The sequence below is a fragment of the Theropithecus gelada genome, chromosome 14, assembly GCF_003255815.1.
Source record: "Theropithecus gelada isolate Dixy chromosome 14, Tgel_1.0, whole genome shotgun sequence".
NCBI lineage: Eukaryota > Metazoa > Chordata > Mammalia > Primates > Cercopithecidae > Theropithecus > Theropithecus gelada.
Genome location: NC_037682.1, coordinates 93,848,399 through 93,875,356, shown reverse-complemented (window position 1 = coordinate 93,875,356; position 26,958 = coordinate 93,848,399). Strand labels below are relative to the sequence as shown.

Genomic DNA, 26,958 nt, shown 5'->3' with positions numbered 1-26,958 from the left:
TTTATTTTTTCTAGCTTCATATCCATTTTCTTCTTTTTTTCCCCATCCTATGCTTCAGATACACTGAAATACATAATTTATTTGTACAAGCTGTTCTTTTGCCTGGGATGTCCTTTTATTTTCTGTTTGCTTCGCAATATGCTCATTTGTTAAGATCTGACTTAAGTCATTTTTCCAAGAATGATGTCCTTGAGGTCCTGACATAGGTTTAGTGTTCTTTCCTCTGTGCTCTCATGGCACTTTACACACTCTGCTACCAAAGCAATTATCATTACATTATTGACATTGCTTATACCACTCTCATCTCCAAAATAGGTTGTGAGATCTTTAATGGTAGAATGCAATTAGATTTTTCTATATCTCAGCTTAGCCTAAGGCTAAGTACAACACAGTACACCATATGTTTGCTGAATACATAAAGGTTTTGCTTATCACTTTTCTTTATGAAGTTTTGACATATTGTTAATTGTCTTACTATTTAAGGTACTAAAATGTAGATATAATACAAAAGAACCAACCATAATCTTATTTAAATTCTTAAATGGTTCCAAGTCTTTATCTTGTTGGATTATATTACTCTGTAGACTTTCTTTTTGTTCTGCCAGTCTCTCAAATATGAATTTGAACCAAACCATTAAAAAATACTAGAATAAATGTGACACTAATTTTCTGAACCCAAACGTTAAATTTTCTTTGTACTAAGCTACTTACCAAATCAATTTTAAAAAGACAAAACATTGTAACCAGTTGGAAGTCAATTCAAACCGTGAGTTTCAGAATTTAGTAATAGAGCCAACAGTATTCTCTGAATTAAACCTAAATCAAATGACTATTTTTCATTTGGTTAAAGTGCTTTTACTCAAAAGTCATATTGGTCATTTTAGTTTGTTTCCACTTCATTTCTTCATTTATGAGTTTATTGTCTACCCAAGTCAAATGAGATTAAAACTTCAATTTTTGTTCTCATATTGTTCTAGAAATTAAGGCACCTGCTTTCCTCCGCTGTGAAAGAGGAATATGGGCACGCTGGAATTTTTCAGTAACTTCTTCAAACCTCTGTTTTCTTTGTTGAAGTATTTGTTCTCTAATTTGGTGTTCTTTTTCTTCTTGTTCTTTTCGTTTTTCCTCAAAAGCTCTATATTTAAAACACAAAGTAGGCAACAGAAATAGGTGGTAAGTTTAGAAAATAGTTTCAAAATGATGAAATTATTATATAACAGTGTTTTCATATTTCAAAATTTTACTTAAAAACAACACATTTTAAATTTTTTAAAACAGGTGTTTGCCAAAGACTTATTTCTTTGTAAATGGTAATTTCAGAACTTTACCCAGGTCTCTTGCAACTAAGAGAAGATTCTCTAATGCGTCCCTTTCTAATTTCTGACAGGTCCGCATACCTATTCCCACTCGCAAACTGTCCTGTGGAAAAAACCTTTTCTAAGAAAGCTATGCCATTTTCTGTAATATTAAGAATGAATTCATTAGTGAAAGAAGTAGCTTTGAAAATTATGAGGCATTCAATAAAATCTGTACATTTTTATTTTTCTTTTGGACCACAAGTTTAAAATTGGCTGTCATTTTAAGTTGGAACTGTGCTAAAAATTCAGGAAATTTACATAAAAATGTGAATTTCCAGTTTCTCTTCAAAATTTGGAAGATCTGGCAAATCTGGATTCTTAATCACACATAGCTCCAAACACCTGCCCCAATCCCTGCCATTCCCTATTTTTCTTAACTTTCTTATTTCATTTATTTCTGATTGCCCCCAGACACTTGAAATTTATGTTCTCTAGTTTAAGCTGTACTGTCTCAAAAACTGATTTTGTCCTTGGAAGACTCTGTGTGTGTGTGTGTGTGTGTGTGTGTGTGTGTGTTTGCGCATGTATGTGTGTATGATTTAATAATTATTTGCTGGAAAATGAAAAAAAAAAAAAAAAGATGAGCCTACGAATCACTGGTAGAGAAACCTCCAAAGGGAACTCCTTGGAATGCATAGGGTTAGGAGATGGTTGGTAAGAACTCTTTTAGAATTTTTAATGCCATAGGTTACTATTAACCATCTTTCTAAAGACCTCTCCTGGCTAGAACATTATTCTACTCTAAATAGCTCCGATTAAGGGAACTATATATACTTTCGGGTGATAGAGGACTATAGATCTCCAAGTGGTCCAACATATGAGATAGGTAGAATGTAGTGATGTAGCACCAGAGGTGGGGGAGAAGATTTTTAGCTCCCAAAACAATCTCCTTCAAGAATCTCCCCAGGTCAAGATAAGAAGTTGCTTTTACCATTTGATTCAACATAATATTAGAAGTTGTAGCCAGAGCAAGTAGGCAAGGAAAAAAATGAGGCATCGGACTAGAAAGGAAAAAGTAAAATTAACTCTAGTCCAGATGACATAATCTTATATTTAGAAAACCCTGAAGATTCCACCTAAAACCATCACTAATAAATGAATTCAGCAAAGTTGCAGGATACAAAATCAACACATATAAACCAGTTGCATTTCTATACACTTAACAATGAACAATCCAGAAAGGAAATAAACAATCTCAATTTACAATAGCACAGAAATGCTTAGGAATAAACTTAACCAAGGAGGCAAAAGACTTATACACCAAAAACTGTAAAACATGACTGAAATAATTTTAAAAAGATGCAAATAAATGTAAAGACCTACCATGCTCATGAATTCAAAGAAGATATCGTTAAGAGGACAACACTACTCAAAGCTACCTTCAATCTATTAAATCCCTCAAATCCCAATGACTTTTTTTTTCTTTGCAGAAATAGAAAAATCCACTTTAAAATTTACATACAATGTCAAGGAACCCTGAATAGCCAAAATAATATTGGGAAAAAAAAAACCCAAAACGGAATGTTTCACCCTTCCTGATTTCAAAACTTACTACAAATTTATGGTAATCAAAGCAGTGTGGTACTGGCATAAAGATGGACACACAGACTAATGGAATGAATAGAGAGCTCATAAATAAACCCTCTTATATATGGTCAAATGATTTTCCACAAGGATGCCAAAACCATCTAATGAGAAAAGGACAATCTTTATAGAAAATGGTGTTGGATACTGCAAAACAATATAGTTGGACTCTTACCCTTACAGCACATATAAAAATTACCCCAAAGTGGATCAAATATCCAAATAGAAGAACTAAAAACTCAGAAGAGAACATACAGAAAAAGCTTCATGACATTAGGTTTGACAATAATTTCTTGATATCACACTAAAAGCACAAACAAAAGGAAAAATAGATAAGTTGAACTTCATCAAAATTAAAAACTTTTGTGGATCCAAGGACACTATCGACAGAGTAAAATGGCCACACAGGAAATGAGAGAAAATATTTCCTATTACATATCTGATAAGGATTGATATCAAGAACTTCAACAACTCAACAACAACAAAACAACCTGATTTAAAAATATGGGCAAAAGACTTGAATAGAAATTTCTCTAAAGAAGATATACAAATACAAACAAACACATGAAAAGATGCTCAACATCATTAATCATTAAGAAAATGCAAATTAAAACCACAATGAAATGCCACACCACACCAATTAGGATGACTATTATTTAAAAAACAAAACAAAATAAAAAATAGAAACTGTTGGTAAGGATGTAGAGAAACTGGAACTCTTATGCATTGCTAGTAGAAATGTAACATGGTGCAGCAGCTGTGGAAATTGGTATGCTGATTCTTCAAAAAATTAAACATAGAATTACCATATGATAAAAGAGTTTCACTTTGAGGACTATATCCCAAAGAAGTGAAAACAGGGACTCAAACAGATATTTTTATATCCATTTTCATACTAACATTATTCATAATAGCCAAAAGGTGGAAGCAATCCAAGTGTTCATAAATGGATGAATGGATAAACAAAATGTGGCATAGACATACAATGGAATTTTTTTCAGTCTAAAAAGGAAGAAAATTCTGGCACGTGCTACACATAAATGAACCTTGAAAACATTCTGCTAAGTGAAATAAGCCAGTCTCAAAAGGACAAATGTTGTAAGATTTCACTTTAAATGAGGTACCTACGGTATTCAAATTCACAGAGACAGTAGAATGGGGGTTACCAGCTGGTGGGGAGGGAAGGATGGGGAGTTAGTGCTTAATGGGTACAGAATTTCAGTTGGGCAAGATGAAGTTTTAGAGATGGATAATGATGATGGTTACACAACAATGTGAATGTACTTAATGTAGTCTTTAAAGACAGAGAAAACAAAAGAGATTAAATAGAGAGTCATAATAAAGTATTCTACTTTCTGTTGGGAGGAAGGAGGCACAGCTTGCTTAGCAGAAGCTGACAGAGTCAACTTAAAAAGTTCCAAATTCTACATTCATATGCTCTTGAGATTAAAATAATGTGTCAAGCAGATAAAATCACATGTCAAGCACTCCTGTGGTAGTCATAGTCAGTCTCCAAACATAATGTCCAATGAAGCAGGATTATGTAGTCCCCTCCCCTTTAATCAGTGTGGCCCTGTGACTTTCTTATTACCAACAGAATGTTATGGAAGTGATACTGTGTGACTTACCATGCTAGAATTTTGCAGCTTACAACTTGGACTTCTGGAATGCTCACTCCAAGAAAAGCCCAACCCCATGTAAGAATTTTAGTGCCTTTGAGATCACCATGCTGAAAAGAAGCCCAAGCTAGCTAACAGGCAAGACAGCATTGGAGAGAGATAACTGGCTTGGTTCCAACTGTTCTAGCCTTCTCAGCCTAGCACAAGACATGTGACTGAAGAAACTATCTTGGATGTCCAGCGAAGTGGAATCTTCAGATAACACCAACCACAGCACAAATCTGAGTGCAATAGCATGAGACTTCCAAGGGAGAATAAACCAGCTCAGCCATTCAACACAGATTTTTAATAAACTGTTTTAAGCTACTAAATTTTAGGGTGGTTTGTTATAGAGAAGCAAATGACCAGAATAATAACTTTAAGTCAGTATATTAAAAACCAGTTAACATTTGTTTAGTAGAGATGGGGAGAAATGTTTATTAACAAAAATTGTTTACTTTCTTCTTTACGTTATTTTAAAAGGATTACGTCCATTTATTATGTATGCTTTTCTGAAGAATAAAACTTTTTTTGATTTTAGAAATTAGTTTTATGATATTAAAATCTTCCTAGTAAATAGCACTATGTCATGCATTATTCAGTTTCCGAGTATCAGTGCACTGCAACTGCCAGCTTAGGCAACTTGTCTTTATGTCTCATGGCTGATGTTGCGGCATGTAACTGCATAAAACAACTTATACCTATGACATTATTTAAAACAGAGATGTCTATTCCAGGGATTTTTTTTTTTTGTACTATTGTATTTTTCTTTTAGAGCACTATCTACTTCACTGGTAATGAGAACAATTTACATTTATCTAGTTAGGTAAGGAAGGAATCTTAGTCAGCTGGTATGTATAACTGATTTATGTTAGTGATATTTCAGTGATCCTTACAGATTTGTTTCCTGGGCAAAGGCTTTGATGGTCTGTCCTTTAATATGGCTGATATGGAGCTAACTCTAGACAAAATTGTATATCTGAGAGTTGGTTTGAGAAATCCACGGCTGCCTAGATGCTCAGGGGAATTTGTTAAATCATAAGTTTATAAGCCTTCCTCTAATTAAAGTATTTGAAGTCGTTCGGTAATATCTCGTATCTGAGTTATCAAAAAAGACACTAAACATTTATGTCATATGGCAGACACTCGTGAAAACAAGGAAACAAAAGTTATTTGTTTAATATTTCAAAACAGGCAACATGAATTAACAACTATCTCACTGGTACTGAGTGAAATCATGGTAAACTAAATTATTAGCTTGCAAGTAGGGCAAAATCTCAGACCCTTCACAGTTTCTGACTTAGCACTTGCTGGAATGGATACTAAGTCCAACCCAACTGCAAATATACACGGGTTGAAGACCTAAGAATGGAAAAGCTTGAGAAATGCATTTGACTACATTAATATGAGATGAAGTTTTTGACTATGTATATTAATATCAGACAAATTTATTAGAGTGCTATTAATATTGGACTTTAAGAAATGGAGTATTACTAGAGATAAAATACAACATTTCATAATGATAGAAAGGTCAATTCATCAGGAAGGCACAAAAATTATATAGATGAATGAACCTAATAACAGTCCTTCAAAATACATAAGGCAAACACAGAACTAAAGATAGAAACGGACAAATCCACAATCCTAGCTGCATATTGTAACATCCTTTCTTAGTAACAGAACAACTGGACAAAAGTGTCAGTAAGAGGCCGAACGCGGTGGCTCACGCCTGTAATCCCAGCGCTTTGGGAGGCCGAGGTGGGTGGATCACGAGGTCAGGAGATCGAGACCATCCTGGCTAAAACCGTGAAACCCCGTCTCTACTAAAAAAATATAAAAAATTATCTGGGTGTGGTAGCGGGCGCCTGTAGTTTCAGCTACGTGGGAGGCTGACGCAGGAGAATGGTGTGAACTGGGGGGGCAGAGCTTGCAGTGAGCCGAGATTGCACCACTGCGCTCCAGCCTGGAAGACAGAGTGGTGAGACTCCGTCTCAAAAAAAAAAAAAGTATCAGTAAGAAAACAGAATATTTATTTGAACAATGCTAATGCTATCAACTACATCAATCTAGTTGATATTTATAGAAGAGTAATAATTTATATCCAACAATAATAATACAGTCTTTCCCCAAGTACACCATAAAAATCTTATGCTGAGCCATAAAAGAAGTGTTAATGAATTTCATAAGATTTAAATCATACAGAGTATGTTCTTTGACCAAAACACATTTACATTAGAAATCAATTACGATATCTAGAAAAGCTCCAAATAACTGAAAATTAAAGAAAAAATGAAAACACTGTGCTAAATAAACCACAGATGAAAGAAAAAAATCTAAAGAGAAGTAAAAAAAAAACATTTTGAATGACATAAAAATGAAAATACAGCATACTGAATTTGTTAAATGCAGTTAAAAGAGTGTTTGGAAGAAAATTTATAATTTTATTTAATTTTAATTTTTTTTTTTTGTAGAGATGGGGGGTCTTGATTTGTTGCCCAGGCTGGTCTTGACTCCTGGTCTCAAGAAATCCTCCTACTTTGGCTTCCCAAAGTTCTGGGATTACAGGCAGCGAGCCACCATGCTTGGCCAATTTATAATTTTAAATGCTATATCAGAAAAGGGGAAAGGTTTAAAATCAATGACTTAAGTTTCCACCTTAATAAGATAGAAGATGAGCAAATTTATCCTGAAGAAGAATCTAATAAAAAGAAAATAAACTGATGAAATAGTAAGCAAAAAAAATAGAGAAAACACAGACAAGTTGCTTTGGAAAATGTTAAGAAAATTGATAAGCTCCTAGCAAGAACAATGAAGAAAAAACGGGAAAACAAAAATTAATAATATCATGAATGCAAAACAGGATATCATTACAAATACCACAGGCCTTAAGAATAACAGGAGAATATTACAAATAACTTCATACTAATAAATTCAACAACTTAGGTAAAATGGACCAATTTCTTAAAAGAAACTACTTTCCAAAACTGACACAAAAGACAATAAAATATGAAAACCTCTACACATTAATAAAATGTAATTTATAATTAACAAGTTTCCCACAAAAAAATCTAGGTTCAGATATAATTTTTTTTTGTCAAACGTTTAAAAAAGAAACAACAATCATATACAACCTTTTTCAAAATATAGAAGTGCAGAAAACACTCCCCGCCATGTTTTATAAGGCCAGCATAACTATGATTCCAAAACCCAACAACACATTACAAGCAAAGAAATTTATAGCCCAATATCTCTCACTGACATTACACAAAAATCCTTCACAAAATACAGGTTAAGCATCTCTAATCCACAAATCCAAAATCTGAAATGCTGCAAAATTGGAAACTTTTGAGCACTGACATGAAGACTGAAAGTCTGCCTTTGTTTGCTGTTGCTGTTGTCTGACAGCTGATACAGGTACTCTGGTGATGCTACTGTACTGGTTCACTACCTTAAACACGTTACTTTTTCATTGTGTTAATGTTATCTGTCATATATTTTACTTTTAAGTAGTTAAGTGTGAATAAGTACAAGAAAATGATTGCTTATGAGTAGCATATAAATTCAGACTCAGGAATGGTAGTGATGACCAAACCACCATAGATTGTCCACACAGTTGACTGAGATAATGACATTTTTGCTTTTTGATGGTTCAGTGTACACAAACTTTGTTTCATGCACAAAATTATTTAAAAATATTACATTAAAATTACCTTTAGGCTATGTGCATAAGGTGTTTATCAAACATAAATGAATTTCATGCTTAAACTTGAGTCCCAATCCCAATAACTCATTATGTATATGCAAATATTCCAAAAGTTCAAAAAAAATTAAAATCCACCACACTTCTAGTTCCAAGCATTTTAGATAACGAGCACTCAATCTGTATTAGCAAATAAAATCCAGCAATTTATAAAAATAACACATCATTACCAAATGAGGGTTATCCATGGAATGCAAAATTAGTGAATTTCACTATATTGACAAAAAAGAGGAAAGCGATATGATCATCAAAATAGATTTAGAAAAACTATTTGACAATATTCTATGCACATTCATAAAAATTCTCAGCAAACTAGGAATGAGAGGAAACTTCTTCAATCTGATAGAGGGCACCTACCCGAATTCCCTAGCTAGCAGCATAGTTAATGGTGAAATAGTAAATACATCCCCAAAAGGTAGAAGGCAAAGAGGGTTACTCATACTACTTCTATTCCCCAATTGCACTGGAAGTACTCCTAGAAAGTTCACTGAGGCCAACAAAAAAGTAAAAGCCACATTGACTGGAAAGACAGGCATTACATTCTCTTTATTTGCAGATGACATAATTATATACCTAGAAAATCATAAGGAATATATAAAATAACTCCTGGAACTAATGAGAAAATTTAATAAGTTCTTAGAATACAAGGTCAATATAGAAAAATCATTTGTATTTCAACATATAAGCAACAAACAATCGAAAATGAAATTTAAATAAATTCATTCATAAAGCATTACAAAATACAAATTACTTAGGAGTCATTTAACAAAGACATGCGAGACTTCTGCATTGAAAACTAGAAAATGCCGCTGAGAGAAATTAAACAAACAAACAAACAAACAAACAAAACCCAACCAAAATAAAGGGTGGGGGGAAGAGGAGAAGAGATGAGCTATGTTCATGGATTTCATGGACTGCAAGACTCAATTTTATTAATGCAATTAGAATTGTTATCAAGTCTGTCTAAATTTATCTACAAATTCACCACAATCCTACTCAAAACCAGGCAGATTTATTTATAGGAAAAAGTAAAAATACCTAGAATAAGCAAAACTATCTTGAATCAAAACAAAATCGGAGGCTACACACTATCTTATTTCACTATAAAGAAGTGGTTCTCAACTGAGGAAAGTTTTGCTCCTTCCCCTTCAAGTGGACCTTTGACAATGTCTAGAGACATTTTAAATGGTCATGACTGGGGTGTGCTACTGGTATCTAGTAGACAGCAGGCAAGGGTGCTACTAAACATCCTATACTTCATCCTAAAATTCCTATACGGTAGTCCCCCTATAATAAATAATTATCTCATCCACAATGTCAATAGTACTGCTGTTGAGCATTCCTGCTATAATGCTACAATAATCAAGGCAGTGTAATATTAGTATAAGAGTAAATAGACCAATGGAACAAAATACAGAGCACAGAAGTAGACCCTCAATTGATTTTCAAAAAAGGCATCGAGGCCACTGATGAAATTATTTTCCAACAAATGGTGCTGGAGCAACTAAATACACTTATGTGAAAAAACTACTCAACCTTTATATCATACTACACACATATAATTTGAGATGAATGATAAAACTAGACTGAAAATCTATAAGTATGAACTTTCCAGAAGAAATCAAGAAGACTAGCTTTATGACCTTGGGGTGGACAAAATGTCTTAGAGATGACACAAAAAGCACTAGCCATAGAACAAAAAATTGATAATTGTATGTCATCATAATGTAAAACTGCTCTTTGAAAGATTTCATTAAATAAATGAAAAGGCAAGCCACATATTAGAAGAAAATACTTGCAATATATATCTGTGACGAAGAACTTGTACCCAGAATGTATATGTATCTTACAATTCAACAAGAAGACAACCCAACTTAAAACATGGACAAAATATTTGAATAGATATTTCATAAAAAAGTTAGGAATGGCACATCAGGGAAGTGCAAACTAAACCCAATTTACATATACTATATAGCTAAAATTAAAAAGGCTGACTGGGAAGGTTATAAAGCCACTGGGACTCACATGCTTTGCTGGAGGGTGTGTAAAAAAGGTCAGACCTTTTGGAAAACTGTTTGACACCTTCTTATATGGTTAAACATACACATACCCTAAGACTTAGCAATTCTACTTTTAGTTTACTCAGAACAAATAAAAATGTATATCTACAAAAAGATTTCCTACTTATGGATTCTCTCATGTTTTACCATTTTGGCTATAATTATCTTTCTGCCAGTAGCTTTATTACTAGTCCCAAATTAGAGTAACCCAATGCCTATCAATAGAAGAATGGATAAATAAATTATGACATATTTTTACAATGGAATACCATTCAGCAATAAGAATGAACTAATATATGGATGAATCTCAACCAGAAAAATTAACTCCAATGATAGGAATTATAACAGTGGTCGCTATGAAGGGTGGAGATTGACTGCAAGAGGTTTGAGGATATAGACAGACTATGGAGTGTGAAGCTCAGTTTGAACAGAAGTGAGAACATGAGGGATGGGATTAACGGAAAAAGGGTAATAAGATAAATGGATTGGAGGACCTGGTGGAGTTTTAGAACTGTTGAATTCAGGGTACTAGAGGAACTGACATGGAAAAATAGGAGACATAGATCAGAGATTGAGATGACTGAAATTGAGATTTTGGAGGTGAAGTAGTAATTGGTAATAGTTGAGGTGATGTGCTACTGAATGAGTGAAGTTCAAGAAAATGACAGATCATTAGGCTGGATGAATGGTCTATGTGGACGCTAAAATCACAAAGAATGATCACTAGAATAGTGGTAGGGAGACAAAAAGAGCCAAGTTGCTAAAATTTTCAAGGAATGACACAGAGGATCTATACATGACTGCAGTAAGGAAAAGTAGGGGTAAGCAGTATATTTTGACAGCATGTGCCTGAAGAGAGCTGGAGGATTTTAGAGAAAAGGGAGAGCAATGGCCAGAAATGACAACAAAGAGCAAAGATGACACCTTTGTATCTATCTTTGAATATCTTCACACTTTCCATGATATCACTTTCTACCTCCCTCTCACATCCTTTATCACAGAGAAAACAGAAGCTATAAGCACAGACCTTATCATGTATCAAAAAAAAAAAATACTTCATCTATGTTTTCCTCAACTTGGGGTTCTAGAAACAATTTCTAATGTAATCACATATCTTCAGTTGCTTTAAGTCTTAATTGTTTTGGGGGGTTCTTGGGGGTGAAAGTTTCCCATGTTTACTTTCTTCCCAAAAGCACTGTGCATGTGAGCATTTACATGATTGGCATTTATATTTTGGATAGAGGGAGACTATCAGGGTGCTAGGGACTGATTTGGAAAACATTTGGGAGAAGGCTGCTGGCAAAGCAAAGTTTGTCATTACATATAAGGTGACCTGTGAAGATGATCATCATTCATTACAAGTGCTTAGTATGGTCAGGTACTGTAAATGCTAAGTATTTTATACGTATTACCTTGTTTTATCCCACAGCAGTTCTCTGAGGTAAGCATTTTACAGACAAAAAACCTGAATCTTAATAAGGTTAAGTAACTTGTGCAAGACCACATAACTATTAAGTGGAAGAACTGGAAGTCTAAACTAGGCAGCCTGATTCTATCTGGTTTTAAACAAGTATACACTATGTCACAACCTTTCCGTAATTTTTTTTTCTTCAAAGCACTTTCATCTCCAACTTCCACACATAACATGAATTTGTTTTCCCATGGAACCCTAAGCTTAACCTTACCATAGGATTTATCTCACTATATTGTAATTATTTACTTTTCTGCATTGCTTATCAGACTCTAAGTATCATAAGTTCAGTGTCTGTGTCAGCACATAGCATAGGGCTCGGAATACAGCAGCATGCAATACTATTGTCAAATGAAATAATTAATTGCATTTTAACGGTCTGTCTTCCCCATCATACTCTCCAAGTTCATTGAGTGCAGAGCCTGAAATTTTAATTTCTGGAATTCCTGTTCCTAACACAAGGCTTTGTATCTGGTACATGCTTAATAAATAATTGTTTAATAAATGTTTGACTGTATGTCAACTTCAAATATAATCAGAGCACTTTTAAAAGCAGTTATCTATTATTTTGATGTAATAGTAGATATGTTCAGTATATAACAGTAAGTACAACAGATATGGTTCAGGCAGGTATTTATTATCTAGCGAGGCAAGCTAACAAAACCAAGTAAACAAAGACTTACTAATTGTCATAAGTGCTAGGAAGTAAAGAAACTCTAGTTTGAGATAGGGAGCCGGGGAACCCACTTTAAATAAGGTAAACAGAGACCATTTCTCTGGAGATATTTAAGCTAAAAAACTCCAAATAGACACGGGAAAATCATTTTAAAAATGGGGAAAAAAGTGCTGTAGGCAGAAACAGTATGCAAAGGCCCTGAGTTGAGAGGGGAAAAACCTTAGCATGTTTGAGAAATTGAGAAAATAACCACCAACTCAGCAATATCTGGCAATGATGAATGATGGATTTCCAAAGCTAAGAGGTGGTATTTTCCTTGTTATTATCCAAAAGTCACTTTGATAGCAAATTATCATCACCATCATTTCATATTGTTCCACGGTGGCCAGGTTTTCTGGGCTAAAATGTATACAGAAAGTAATAATAATTTCATATAGTATTTTCTGGGACTGGAGAAAATAAAGCCTGTGTTACGTTGAGCCACATTAAACCAGGGATGGAGTGTGACCAATAAGCAGACATTTCTACTCCTGAACTCAATGATAGGCCAATAATAAAACGTTTTAATAAGCAATCATAGTGATGATTACTATATTCTTTCATTACTCAATGACTATTTACAGAATTCCTTTTATATTATTCTGTGCCAGGCACTGGTAAGTGCTGTGAGAATAGAAGGAACTGGCAATAAAAATGAGAAAGCTTCTCCACCATTGTAGAATTCAGGGTGGAAAAAGTACATTTTTGCTTCCTATTGACCCTGGAATTAGTCTTTTTCGCAGAAGAAACAGAATCTGCCTTAGCAATTTTGAAAGGGTCTGTTTAACATGTGCAGTTCTGCCTCATGACATGTAGAGCACCTTGGCTCAAATGTGAGCCATCTCATCAAATGACGGCTATATGCCAAACTATTTGTTCTAGTTTCCCAGGAGTCTACAGCTATGGGTATCATTTTCCTCTGTTGGAAATACTCTTAAGAAGTGAGCAAATAAACATCATGGCAACAGTTTAACAATAGAACCTAGGAACTAGTATTTAGAGTACCTGAGGTCACAGGAGACAAATGTAGAACTGAAGAACTTGCCTTTTGTGATACATTTCTTTTTTCTGGATGGAATTAGATTTCAGATCTAGGTAGTTACAACTTTCTAGAGATATGATAATATTAAACTGTAAAGCTAAACATATTTTGAGATAATTAGAAATTAAAAATAAGGAAAAATAGTTCTGCTTGCAAATTAAAAAATGCAGTTGGAGACATAGTTTTTAGAAATGAAAAATATCATTTTTAACAAACAATAATGCCAACAACAAGCCTATAAGAAATAGAACTAAACCCAATAATATACTGTGAGTTTTCATTGCCTGTCAAAGAAACATGTGTCCCGGATTATAATCCTCTGCTTTCTGAGACTTAAAATTATTTGAAATCCTAAAAGAATGTATTGAAAATCATATTTTCCAACAGATTGTCTTTCACTTGACTGTAAAAGAAAACAAATGGAAGGTTGAAAATCACCCTCAATACACTATCACAGGGCAAAACACCGAAACAATAAAGATTTATAGAATTAGTAATATACATCACACAAAGGAAAAACATAAAAGTACCTTATTTCTCTAAAGGCTAAGGTGTCAGTGAAAAGAAACATATCAATTAACTAAAGCTCAAAAATTCAGTAACGAGATCCCTTAGGTCCTCATTCACTAGTCTTAGATTTCAGTTCTAACAAAATCCCTCTATTCAGTAGGTTAAAATGTATTAGAAATATTTAAAAAATGTGAAGGAGCTGCTAGAAGGAGAAATACTGACATCAAAAAGAAACAAATTCTGCTTCTGGGAAAATGGAGGTAGACATACTTTTTCTATTTCTCCCACTAAGTACAACTAAAACTCCTGTGCATGATATATACAGTTTGCCCTCCATATCTGTGGGTTCCATATCTATAGATTCAACCAACCCTGGATTGAAAATACTTGGGAAAAAACAATAAAAATAACAACACAGCAATAAAAATAATACAGATAAAAATATAGTGTAACAACTATTTACATAACATTTACACTGTATTAGTTATTCTAAGTAATCTAGAAAAGATTTAGAGCATATGAGAGGATGTGCATAGATTGTATGCAAATACTCCATAATTTTATGTAAGAGCCTTGAGCATCTGTGGATTTTGGTATCTCTGGGGGTCTTGGAACCAATCCCCAGCAAATACCGAGGGACAACTACACACACACACACACACACACACACACACACACACACACACCCATAAGAAGAGTCTGAGAAGTGAAGAAGAGGAGGTCAGCAGGCTAGGGACCTTGGCGCCTGAGGAAGGACATGGTGATTAAGTTCTCTGGGTTTTCTTTTTGCTTCATATATTCCAGACTTGGAGCAGAAAAAAGCTGGAAGCATGGAAGCATCAAAAAGCTTACACACACACACACACACACACACACACACCCCCACCCAACTAAAGCTTGCTCTTTCTAGCCTCAGGATAAGGAAAAGATCAGCATAGCTAGGCAGAAAACCGAGGTAATAATCCTGCTACTCCATCTGAACACCACAGAAAATTGTGGTTCCACTCCCATCCAGCCAGAGAAGACTGAATGGAGAGCTTAGATTTCTACCCTTGCCTCCCTTGTAACACTGTGCCCTCAACCCTGCTGTAGGGATGTTGTCAGAGAAGCTGAGTAGAACGCCTGGCTTTCATCTCCACCTGGTGGTAATGTGGTCTTCTCCTCACCCTGGTATTAGTAGAGACTATGTGGCGAGTCTGGAGTTTCACCTACCCAGCAGGAAGAGACGCCCTACCTCTCCATAGTTGGTGATATCTGAGGAGGCCTGCAGAGAGACATGAGGAAGCCTGCAGTGAGACATGACTTTCACCACCATCCAGCAGTAATAAGGCCACCTCCACTGTGGTATCAATGGAGACCATGTGAGAAGCTGGAACTCAGCAGTAATAAGGAACCCTCCTACTCCTCTGCTGTCCACAGAGGCTGAGTGATGAACCTTGGCTTCTACCTCCATCTTTCCATGGTGAGGCTGCATCCCTTCTTCCCCCGCTAGAGCAGTGTCAGAGAGAGCCAGCTAAAGTTGAAGGTTTAAATAAGCCACAGAATCTTAGAATAGAATATGAAAATGTTCAGGTTTCAATAGAAAATCACTTGTCATTCCAAGAACCAGGAAGGTCTCAAACTGAGTGAAAAAAGACAATCAACATATGCCACCATCAAGATGACAGGAATGTTAGAATTATTTGCTGAAATTTTAAAGCAGCCATGACAAAAATGCTTCAATGAGCACGTCTGTAGATGAAAAAATAGTCTCAGAAAATAAATAGAAGACATAAAGAATCAATAAAAAGAAGAGTCAAATGGCAAAATTTAGAATTAAAAAATGCAATGACTGAAATAAAAAACTCAGTAGATTTATTAGGAGATCCTCATTTTATGAGGCCAGCATCATCCTGATACCAAAGCCTGGCAGAGACACACACAAAAAAGGTAATTTTAGACCAACAGAAGATGTCAATTTTCCCCATCCCACATTGATATACAAATATAATGCAATTCCTATGAAACTCCCAGCAATAATTTTTGCAGGTTTAGGTTATTCTAAATTTTATATTCAAAGGCAGATTAGAATACCTAAAACAATTTTGTAGAAGAACAAAGTGGGAAGAATCAGCCTACATGATTTGAAGACTTATTATATAGCTATAGTAATCAAAATTGTGGAGTGTTGGTAGAGGAACAGACACAAAAATTAGTAGAATAGAATAAAGAACCCCAAAATAGATGCATACAAATATGCTCAACTGATTTTTGACAGGGTGCAAAAACGATTCATGGAGGAAAGGTAGCCTTTTCAACAAATAACACTGGGCCAATTGGACATCTGGAGACAAAACACATCCCCCAAAAAACTATCAAACAAAACCTCCAAACTCTGATACACATCTGATACTTTTACAAAGATTAACTAAAACTGGATCACAGACTTAACTGTAAAACATAAAACTATAATACTTTGAGGATAAAACACAGCAGAAAATCTTCAGAACCTAGGGCTAGGCGAAGAGTTCCTAGACTTCACACCAAAAGCGCAGTCCATACAAAGAAAAACCAATAAACCGAATTTCATCAAAATTCAGAACTTCTGCTCTGGAAGAGACTCTATGAAGAAGATGGAAAAACAATCTCCAAGGTAGGAGAAAATGTTTACAAACAACATATCTGACAAACGACTAGTATCTAGAATATATGTAGAGCCCTCAAAACTCAATAATAAAAGAGTGAACAGTCCAATTAAAAATGAATACAAATGTAAGGAAAATTTCACTAAAAGAAAAGAGATGGTAAATAAAATATGAAAAGATAATCTGCATCATTAGCAATTAGGGAAGTACAAATTAAAACCACAATGAGATATTACTACATACCCATCAGAATGATTAAAATAAAAAAGTGACAATACCAAATGCTAGTGAGGATGAGGAAAAGCTGGATCATGCTTATACTCTGAAAAAAAATACACTAAACGTGCAACTACCATATGACCTACCCAGAGTACTCATGGTCACTTATCCCAGAGAAATAAAAGCTTATGTTTATACAAAAACCTATACATGAATTTTTTTTAATCAACTTTATTTATAATAGACTGAGATATCATGTCCTTCAACGGGTGAATGGTCAAACTCTGGTGCATCCATATCATGAAATAATAATAAATATTCAGCAATAAAAATAAAAAAGCTAGTGATACACACTACAACTTGAATGAATCCCAAAAAATTGTACTGAGTGAGAAGGGCCAACCCCCAAAGGTTATATATGGTATGATCCCATTTATACAACACTCTGGAAATGAAAAAAACTGTAGAAATGGAGAACATCATATTAGTGATTTCTAGGGGGTGGGACTGGGAGAGAAGTAGGTGTGGCTATAAAGGGACAACACTTGAGGGATCTTTATGGTGATGGAAGTGTTCTGTATCTTAACTGTAAACATCTTATTATCCTAGTTGTGATATTGTACTATAGTTTTGCAAGATATTATCACTGGGGGAAACTGGGTAAGAGGTATATGGAATCTCTCTGTTTTATTTTTTACAATTGCCTGTGAATCTACAATTACCTCAAAATAAAGAGTATAATTTGGTTTAATTTAATTTATTATTATTATTTTTAAATGGAGCCTTGCTCCATCACCCAGGCTGGAGTGCTGTGGAGTGATCTTGGCTCACCGCAACCTCTGCCTCCCGGGTTCAGGAGATTCTCTTGCTTCAGCCCCCTGAGTAGCTGGGACAGGAGTGTACCACCATGCCCGGCTAATTTTTGTATTTTTAGTAGAGACGGGATTTCACCAGGTTGGCCAGGCTGGTCTTGAACTCCTGACCTCAAGTAATCCACTCGCCTCGGCCTCCCAAAGTGCTGAGATTAAAGGTGTGAGCTACTAAGCCCAGCCAAGAGTTTAATTTTAAAAAGAGAAATTACAAGAAGATAGATAATCCTCAATGCAAGAACTCACCAAGCTTAACTGTTACAGGCTACTTATTATAGACTAAATAAAGCTTAATAGCTCAAAGGCAGTACAATAACATAATGGAGAATATTTAATGCTCATAATAATGATTCTAGGGCAAGAAGAAAAGATCAAACCACTTTTATCATAAACTATATGAAAGATTACAGAAATATGCATTGTATTTTAGAAAAATTTATGTTAAAATGTTAAAGTTTTCATAATCTACAAGAATTCCATTTCTGGCAATGCTGATCATGCTTCACCTATAATTAATCCTTGACTCCTATTGACCCTATCTACTCAATCCAACTCCACCTCCATAACCATCCTCTTGCCTAGAACATTATAACAGCTTTCTACTGTACTCTTTGCCTCCAGCCTGTTTTCAATTCATCCTCTACCCCTTCGCTATAATGAGCTAAAATATAAATCTGATCATGACACTCCTCTGATTTTGTTCCTTCAACAGCATCTTTAATTTCTTTAGATTGTCATAAAAGTTATTTCATAAAATGTGTACTATCAACACTGTAACTTCATCTCCTGATACTCTTACACACATTCCCATGCATCAGCTACATACAACTTTTGTCCTGTATTTCATAACATTAGGCTTTTCCACATATTGTTCTCTCTAAATCAAACATCTCCCTTCCTCTTCATCTTCCCTGGTTAACTCTTGGTTAAGTAATACAAAAGACTTTGTTCTTCCAGGAATTCTTTCTTGTCCTTTAAGTCTATGGCATGTGCTTCCATAGAATCTCGGAAGTGATGCTATTGTAGTACTTACTGCATAGCATTGCCATCTTTTATTATTTCACTATCAGTAATCTGAGGGCAGAAATTATGCTTTGTATCTTTTTATCCTTCAGAATATGAAACCTTGGGGTTTCCTAGTAAATGTTAGTTGAGTGAATAAACGACTGTCTTACGTCACAACATTTTAAATAGTCAAAGATAACTTCCAAATATCCTAATTTTCTTTAATATAGTATGGATGGCCGGGCATGGTGGCTCATGCCTGTAATCCCAGCACTTTGGGAGGCCGAGGTAGAAGGATCACTTGAGGTCAGGAGTTTGAGACCAGCCTGGCCAACATGGCGAAAACTTGTCTCTACTAAAAATGCAAAAAAATTAGCTGGGCATGGGGGTGCGTGCCTGTAATCCCAGCTATTTGGGGGGCTGAGGCAGGAGAATCGTTTGAACTTGGGAGGCAGAGGTTGCAGTGAGCTGAGATTGTGCCACTGCACTCCAGCCTGAAAGATGGAGTGAGACTCCATCTCAAAAACACAACAAAACACAAAAAAACCACACACGCACACCCCCAAAACCACAACAAAACAAAAAAATCCTCTGTGAACACAATGTAAGTGGACAGCATAAACTTAAATGATGTAAAGTATAAATTGATAGATCATGGCATGGTTAGGAAGACCATAATCATAAACAGTTCCTGAAATTGGGATATGCACAAATAATTTGGCCCCCTTATAAAAGGTGAAATATAGAGATAAATGATTAGTGTTTTAAAAGAAACATTTATGTATCTTTACATTGCACTTTAGGGTAACAGAAAATAAAACACAATAATATTGTGTTGGAAAATGTCCTGCCTCTTAGAATTTTAAACCAAAATTTCTTTTCTGTCATTTTCTACATCAGAATTTTTACATTTGATGAGAGAATACAAATAGAAAATTTACTAATAAAATTCCATATAAGGCTTGCTATTACGCAAAGTCGATTATTGTAAAATAAACAATTGACAAAAATTAATAATAAAAAATAAGAAGTCTTATATGTCAGACACTGATATTTTTACATGTATTCTCAAATATTCCACTTTATTTCTACCCTTTCTGCTGTACACCAAAATCCACAGAAACAGATGTCATTAACTCCAATCATAAATGAGAAAACTGAGGCTTAAAGACATTAAACAGACTTCCTTTAATTCATAGAGCTAGTATTTCCTACATCTCTGACCCCAAAGTCCATTACTCTTTCAACATATGATTATTCATCTTTATCGAACACCTGTCACATGCTGTTTATAGATGCCAGGAGCCCAAAAGTAGGAGAAAAATGGAAACAGATACATACAAAATAAAATTCTAAATTTCAGTAAATAATTTCAACTACATCAGACAATGAAAAAGTTAATCTAAAAATAAACATAATGCCAGGCAAAAATTATAGGTAAACAATTTTGTATTCCCCAAATAGGATTTGTAACATACACCCAGTGATGTAGTTAATAAACTTTAGGGATTTTCTGCTATTCATGTATTGTAGAAATATGGACAAGGTAGCAAAAACAATTTAAAAATGGCATAACTGCTCTGTCTCAAAAAAACCTGATATTTAAAAAAATCCTGAAAAATGTTCAGCGTGATTGAACAATTTGTATTTTTACTTTACTATAGTTTCTAGTTTACCTTAGAAAGCTTCTTTTTCCAGCATTCACTTATAAAACATTTCTACCACTTCTACTGCTATTCATAGTTCTACCATTATTCATATTTTTCCAATTTTTGTACCATTATTCATATTTTTCCATTTTTTCAGATTGAACGAATGAAAAGTGGCAGATATAGAAAAATTATATAGAAGTGAATAACAAATCAAACTCAAACTATATACCAATAGAGACTAAATATTAATTGGTAATTTTAAAATCATGAAATGACACAAAAAAAGAAGATAGTACATTTCATAGTCATTTTAAGGAGTGTATATGACAATGCAATAAGCTGTTCTATGACAAAAAAAGACTGCTACTGTCAGAGACCTAGATAATACACCACCACCCTTGTGCTTTGGGGAGGAAAACAATAATAAAATTTCCAAAGTCACACAAATCTTGATCAGTATTTCACAGAAAACACTGCCATGACTTAGTTTCATAAAGTGCTACAAAGTAGAGAAACTATTACTTTATACTGACTTTGAATTTCTATACTTCGGAATAAAGTGCAATTACTTACTTTTTTCTCCGATTTGACTCCACAAAATATTTACGTGCTCGATTTCGACATATTTTTTGTTGCTGCAGTAATATCTGGCGCTCTTCTTCTAAATTTTTCTCCAGATGGATTTTCATATCTCTAATGATAGCATTAAGTTAAGAACAATGGTCTACATCTTTAGTGGAAGAGTGTCAAGTGCTATAGGATAAATATAACTACAGCCTCATGCAAATGATGTAATGATAGTTTTTGTGGAATAATTAGTATGTGCCCACATTAGTATATGACTGGCAAACATTTTATGCAAAAAAATTTTTGGGCTGGGCGCGGTGGCTCACACCTGTAATCCATCACTTTAGGAGGCTGAGGCAGGCGGATCACAAGGTCAGGAATTCAAGACCAGCCTGGCCAACGTGGCGAAACACTGTCTCTACTAAAAATACAAAGATTAGCAGGGCTTGGTGGTGCATGCCTGTAATCCCAGCTACTTGGGAGGCTGAGGCAGGAGAATCGCTTGAACTCAGGAGGCGGAGGTTGCAATGAGCTGAGATTGTGCCATTGCACTCCAGCCTGGGCAACAAGAGCAAGACTCCGTCTCAAAAAAAAAAAAAAAAAAAAAAAATTCTGACTTGGTATAAGAATTTAAGATATAGCTCACTTTTCCTGAAGAAAAAAATCTACTTTTAGAAATCATGAGGTCGCTGGGCGCGGTGGCTCCCGCCTGCAATCCCAACACTTTGGGAGGCCGAGGCGGGTGGATCACCTGAAGTCAGAAGTTTGAGACCAGCCTGGCCAACATGGTGAAACCCCATCTCTACTAAAAATACAAAAATTAGCCATGCGTGGTAGCGGGCACCTGTAATCCCAACAACTCAGGAGGCTGAGGCAGGAGAATCTCTTCAACCTCTGAGGCAGAAGTTGCAGTGAGCCAAGATTGCGCCACTGCACTCTAGCCTGGGCAACAAGAGCGAAACTCCATCTCAGAAAAAAAAAAAGAAAAAAAGTCATGAGCTCAGATAAGAAGACTATATGTATATATATATATATCTTCATTCATTACACAGGTTTTTTTCTTTTTTTTTTTTTTTTTTTTTGAGATGGAGTCTCACTCTGTCGCCCGGACTGGAGTGCAGTGACATGATCTTAGCTCACTGCAACCTCCGCCTCCCAGGTTCAAGTGATTCTTCTGCCTCAGCCTCCCAAGTGGCGGGACTACAGACACGTGCCACCACCCCTAGTTAATTTTTGTATTTTCAGTAGAGATGGGGTTTCACCATGTTGGTCAGCCTGGTCTCGAACTCCTAACCTCAGGTGATCCGCCCGCTTCAGCCTCCCATAGTGCTGGGATTACAGGTGTGAGCCACTGAGCGTGTCCTCATTACACAGATATTTGAGTACTTACCAACTAGTTGCCCTCATAGCCATAAATATAAGAAAATGAAATAAGAAGGTTGTATTTCACTAATAGAAAGTAGATGAAGTAAATGTCCCAACAGATCCCTTAATCTATAGTAGGAAAGTACATTTTCAAATATTAAACAATCAAATAGCCATATAACTAGAACGGTTAGGAATACAGTTTCTGACTCACTTAGTGGTTATAAAAAACCACTAGGAAAACCATGCATAGTCATCTGTGTATCCAGAAGCTCGTCAGAGAAAAAGGGGAATATTTTGGTTATCCTAATCATCTATTCATTTGAAATTTATTTTATAAAATTAAACTCTCCTTAAATAAGTTGTAGCAATATGAGTAATTTCTCCAATTTATTTAGTGGTGTTTTAATTGACATTATTAAATATCTTTATTGAATTTGTCAGAATAATTTTCTGTTTTTCATGAGTCTTCTGTTTTTAATGATTCTGAATTAGAAGAAGTTCATTTGGCCGGGCGCAGTGGCTAACACCTGTAATCCCAACAATTTGGGAGTTCAAGGTGGGCAGACTGCTTGAGCCCAGGAGTTTGAGACCAGCCTGGGCAATATGGTGAAACCCCGTCTCTACAAAAAATGCAAAAATCAGCCAGGTGTGGCGGTGCATTCCTGTAGCCCCAGCTACTTGGGAGGCTGATGTGGGAAGATTGCTTGAGCTTGGAGGGGGTTGAAGCTGCAGTAAGCTGAGAACGCGCCACTATACTCCAGCCTGGGCAACATAGCGAGACTCTGTCTCAAAAAAAAAAAAAAAAAGTTCACTCAATTACCATGTAATCACATTTAGTACCTTATCATTAGATGTAGAAATATATGAGATTACACTGAAGTTATAGATGGTAGGGCATATCTACTTGTCTTTTTTAGAACAAACAGCTTGTTTAAAAACTTTTTACTCTAAGATGGAGGTTCAAAATTCTCTTTAAAAGCTGCATTTAATCAAGATTGTAAAAATTTCATAAATTGATTATTGATGGTAAAACAAGACAAGAAATACACTCAATAATAAACTACATGGTACATAATTTGTTAATTCAACATGTGTTAATTTCAGGATCCTATAGTGCTTCAGCATCAATATTATAAAGAAACTCTATTATTATATATTTCAGAATAACAGATTTATTTGAGCATTTTGTTGTTTAGACCTTTGCTGATGGGGGCTTATTTGTTTCATGTTGCTATTTAACCATCTTTATACCATAGGCCATAATTCATTTTACCTTCATTTTAAATAAAATTTTACATTACTTCAAGACAAAGACCCAAACACGCTCACAAACATATTTTTACTTAAAGATTTCTTTTAAAGGATTTACAAAAATCAAGCCAAAAGCGAAGAAAATTTGGTTCTTTGCTAGCACAGAAAAACTGTTTTTCTCTGATAGAATATTAAGAGCCAGACTTCAACAAGATGGCTAGGTATTAAAAGTGACAACTTGGCAGTAAAGAAAAGTGCAACTTTCTTTCAGGGTGCACAGGGCCAACCTGAGGTTGAAGGGAGGGAAGATGCTTCGGCTTCAGTGAGAAGTAAGAAGGAGACAGTTCTGTTCTGTTTGACATGTCTGAAGTCTCATCACGACAGCATAAAGAAAATCACAAATGTAATGTTTGTAATGTTCTGACAACTACATAGTCTTCAATTTAACCAAATGATTGTCTTTCTTTCTTTATATATAAGTATAATAGTATAGTTTGTTTCCTGCTGAATTATTAATTATTAATATAAAGAATCCTGCTGCGTTTGTATCTTCTCAAATAAGGTACTCAAGTTTAAAAAAATTAGATGGCTGGTTAAATTTTGTTTTTCATACAGGCTGTATGGTAAAGGTAGGTAGTTCCATAAAAAACACTGCTAAATACCTGTCCAAAAGAAGGGAATTTTGATACTTAACATTAAAAAACAAAACCAAGAATACTGTGGATTATAACATGTAATTTTAAAGCACAGCTTATTCTACCCCACTCTGTCCTCACTTCTCCTCTCCCAACTTAGTCTTTTCTCCAGTTAGGTTGTTTAAAATGTTGCCATCACAAGTAATCATGTATTACATAACCCATTTTTTCCCAAATCTATTAAAGCTATGTTGATTCTATTTCTCCTCTACTGTACCTTCTTCCTCTCTCTTAACTCAGGTGCTCTAAATCCCTTGCTTGAACTACTGCAGTACTCCTCTAACTCATCTTACTCCAAAACTGGCCATCCTCTATTTGAACCTACACGAAGTCAGCTAAATGCAAATCTGATTGTGTTTCTCTTTGTTATTCTCTAAAAATCACCTTCAAGAAAAATTCCAAAGTTCTTGGACCTATATATAAACCATTCTATAATATAGTTTGTTTTTTCAACTTCATTTCTTAACATTTCCCTGTATAAATCTTATGCCCAGACACACTAAGATAATTATAAACAGAACCGTGATGTATCATACCATTATCTCTTGGCACACGCTTGGCTAACTCTATTCATCCTTTCAGGGCCATCTCAAGCAGTTCCTTCCCTTGAAGCCTTTTCTAACCTCCACCAGATGACTTGATGACACCTTCATGAGTACATCGTAAGTGTCTTTGCTACATTTCTGTAACTCTCATGCCTGGCATGGTTCTTAGAATATAGTAATGACTTAATAAAAACCTGCTGAATTATTCCCTTGGAGAAAATTCTCTGGGGTAGATATGAGGACAAAAGGCATATGCATTTTTATATCTTTTAGTGCACTATAGAAAAGTTGGCTCCTAAGAGGGTTGTACAAATGTATATGCCATTAGAAATGTACTATGTACTTAAGTTTCAAAATCTCATGAGCGTGGGGCAGTACCTTTTAGAAAGACAAGGTACAAAACTATGTTTTATTATGTATGTATTAGCAAAATACAGTTTATTTATTTATTTATAGACAGGGTCTCGCTCTGTTGCCTAGGCTGGAGTACAGTAGCATCATCTCAGCTCACTGCAACCTTCACCTCCCAGTCTCAAGCAATCCTCCCGTCCCAGCCTCTTAAGCAGTACTTCAAACATGCACCACAACAGCCAGCTAATTTTTGTATTTTTTTTGTAGAGATACGCTGGTTTCGAACTCCTGGACTCAAGCAATCTGCCTACCTCGGCCTCCCAAAGTGCTAGAATTACAGATGTGAGCCACCCAGCCCAGCTGAATGGGTTCACTTCACTCTCTACAGTAAAAGTAAGATCCCATCAGTAAGCCTGGAGGAAAAAAAAGACAGGTGGGTGGGAGTGTGTGAGTTTGTGCTGTTTGTTAGAAGAGACCTCTCAGGGCATCCATGTCTTATCAAGTGGTAAGACAGTACATTGAGCGTGGTGGAAGGTGACAGAGACCTGGCAGGGGCATTAATAGGAAAAAGAACCTTGTTCCTGTTTAGGTGAAGCTGGAAACCATCAATCTTTAGTGGTACAATCTGTATTGTTTTGTGATTTTTTCTTTGACAGCATTTTTATTATTCGCATGAAGGAGTAAAGAGCAGGACTTTAGTAGTTACTGAGTGACTGAGGCAGAATGATTGTGGTACAAATAGCCAAAGATGTTGGTAAGAGAAAGTTCAAATAGTTAAGAGTAGGGTATAAACTGGAGAGGAAAGGAGAGGCAAGATGGGTGCTAGGATAAAATGGGAGGGTTGAAGTCTAGAGATATTTCTGAGGAAAAAAAGGCAGGTATAAGGGGACATGAGAGACCTTCTTTTTTAAAAAAATCTTTATTCTATTTCTATTTGAACTCTCAAAAGAGATTGAAATGATAGAACTTTAGCTAATTTTAATTAAATAAACTTTATAAGGTTTTATTATTTTATAACCTTTACAGTCAGAAAATTCTGACTCCAGTGAGAAAATGTCTTCAATAGAAAGCCAGATGGCCTCTCAGTATCATGTTCATATTTGAAATCGAAATGTAAATGTTACCACGTACTTGCTTATTTTAAGACTATGGTCCTTTCATTTGTTTTCTTTCCTTTTTTTCATTTAGTCATGTAAATTTGAGCACCTACTCTGTACCAGGTATCCAATGGAAAACATAGACACAAAGAATATTCTAATTAAACTTATATAAAAGGTGCTTTAGTGTTTTTCCAACTAGTAAACATAATATTCTTGATTTAGTGTTATAATCTTATGTTCAAAAATAATTCCTCTGTTCCAATTTAAATATACATTATCTAAACATATATATACACAAACTAGCAAAAATATATATAAACCAGCACACACATACACACACACACACACACAGACGTTGTTGGATTTTATCAAAGTCTATTGGTCATCTATTAAAATGTTCATTTATAACTTGCCTAATTTTAACTATATATTTAGCTTTTAAGGATATTTTTTAGTGTTGTATTTATAGGAAATGTCATTCGAATTCTGGAATAGAGTCTATTTGGTCGTATTCATTCAAAGTATTGCTGGATTCTATTTATGAATATTTTCTT

The 26,958-nt window shown here is 35.0% G+C and overlaps 1 protein-coding gene across 1 annotated transcript in view; it reads right to left on the bottom strand.

The window, feature by feature from the left end:
• Positions 1–26,958, bottom strand: part of CEP126 (centrosomal protein 126) — a 79,354-nt gene that overhangs the window by 49,718 nt on the left and 2,678 nt on the right. The window contains exons 2-3 of the mRNA XM_025356427.1: positions 21,101–21,220; positions 990–1,135 (exon numbers count right to left, since the gene is read on the bottom strand). Of these exons, the coding sequence (XP_025212212.1) occupies positions 990–1,135; positions 21,101–21,220 (266 nt within the window). The remainder of the gene's footprint in view (positions 1–989; positions 1,136–21,100; positions 21,221–26,958) is intronic.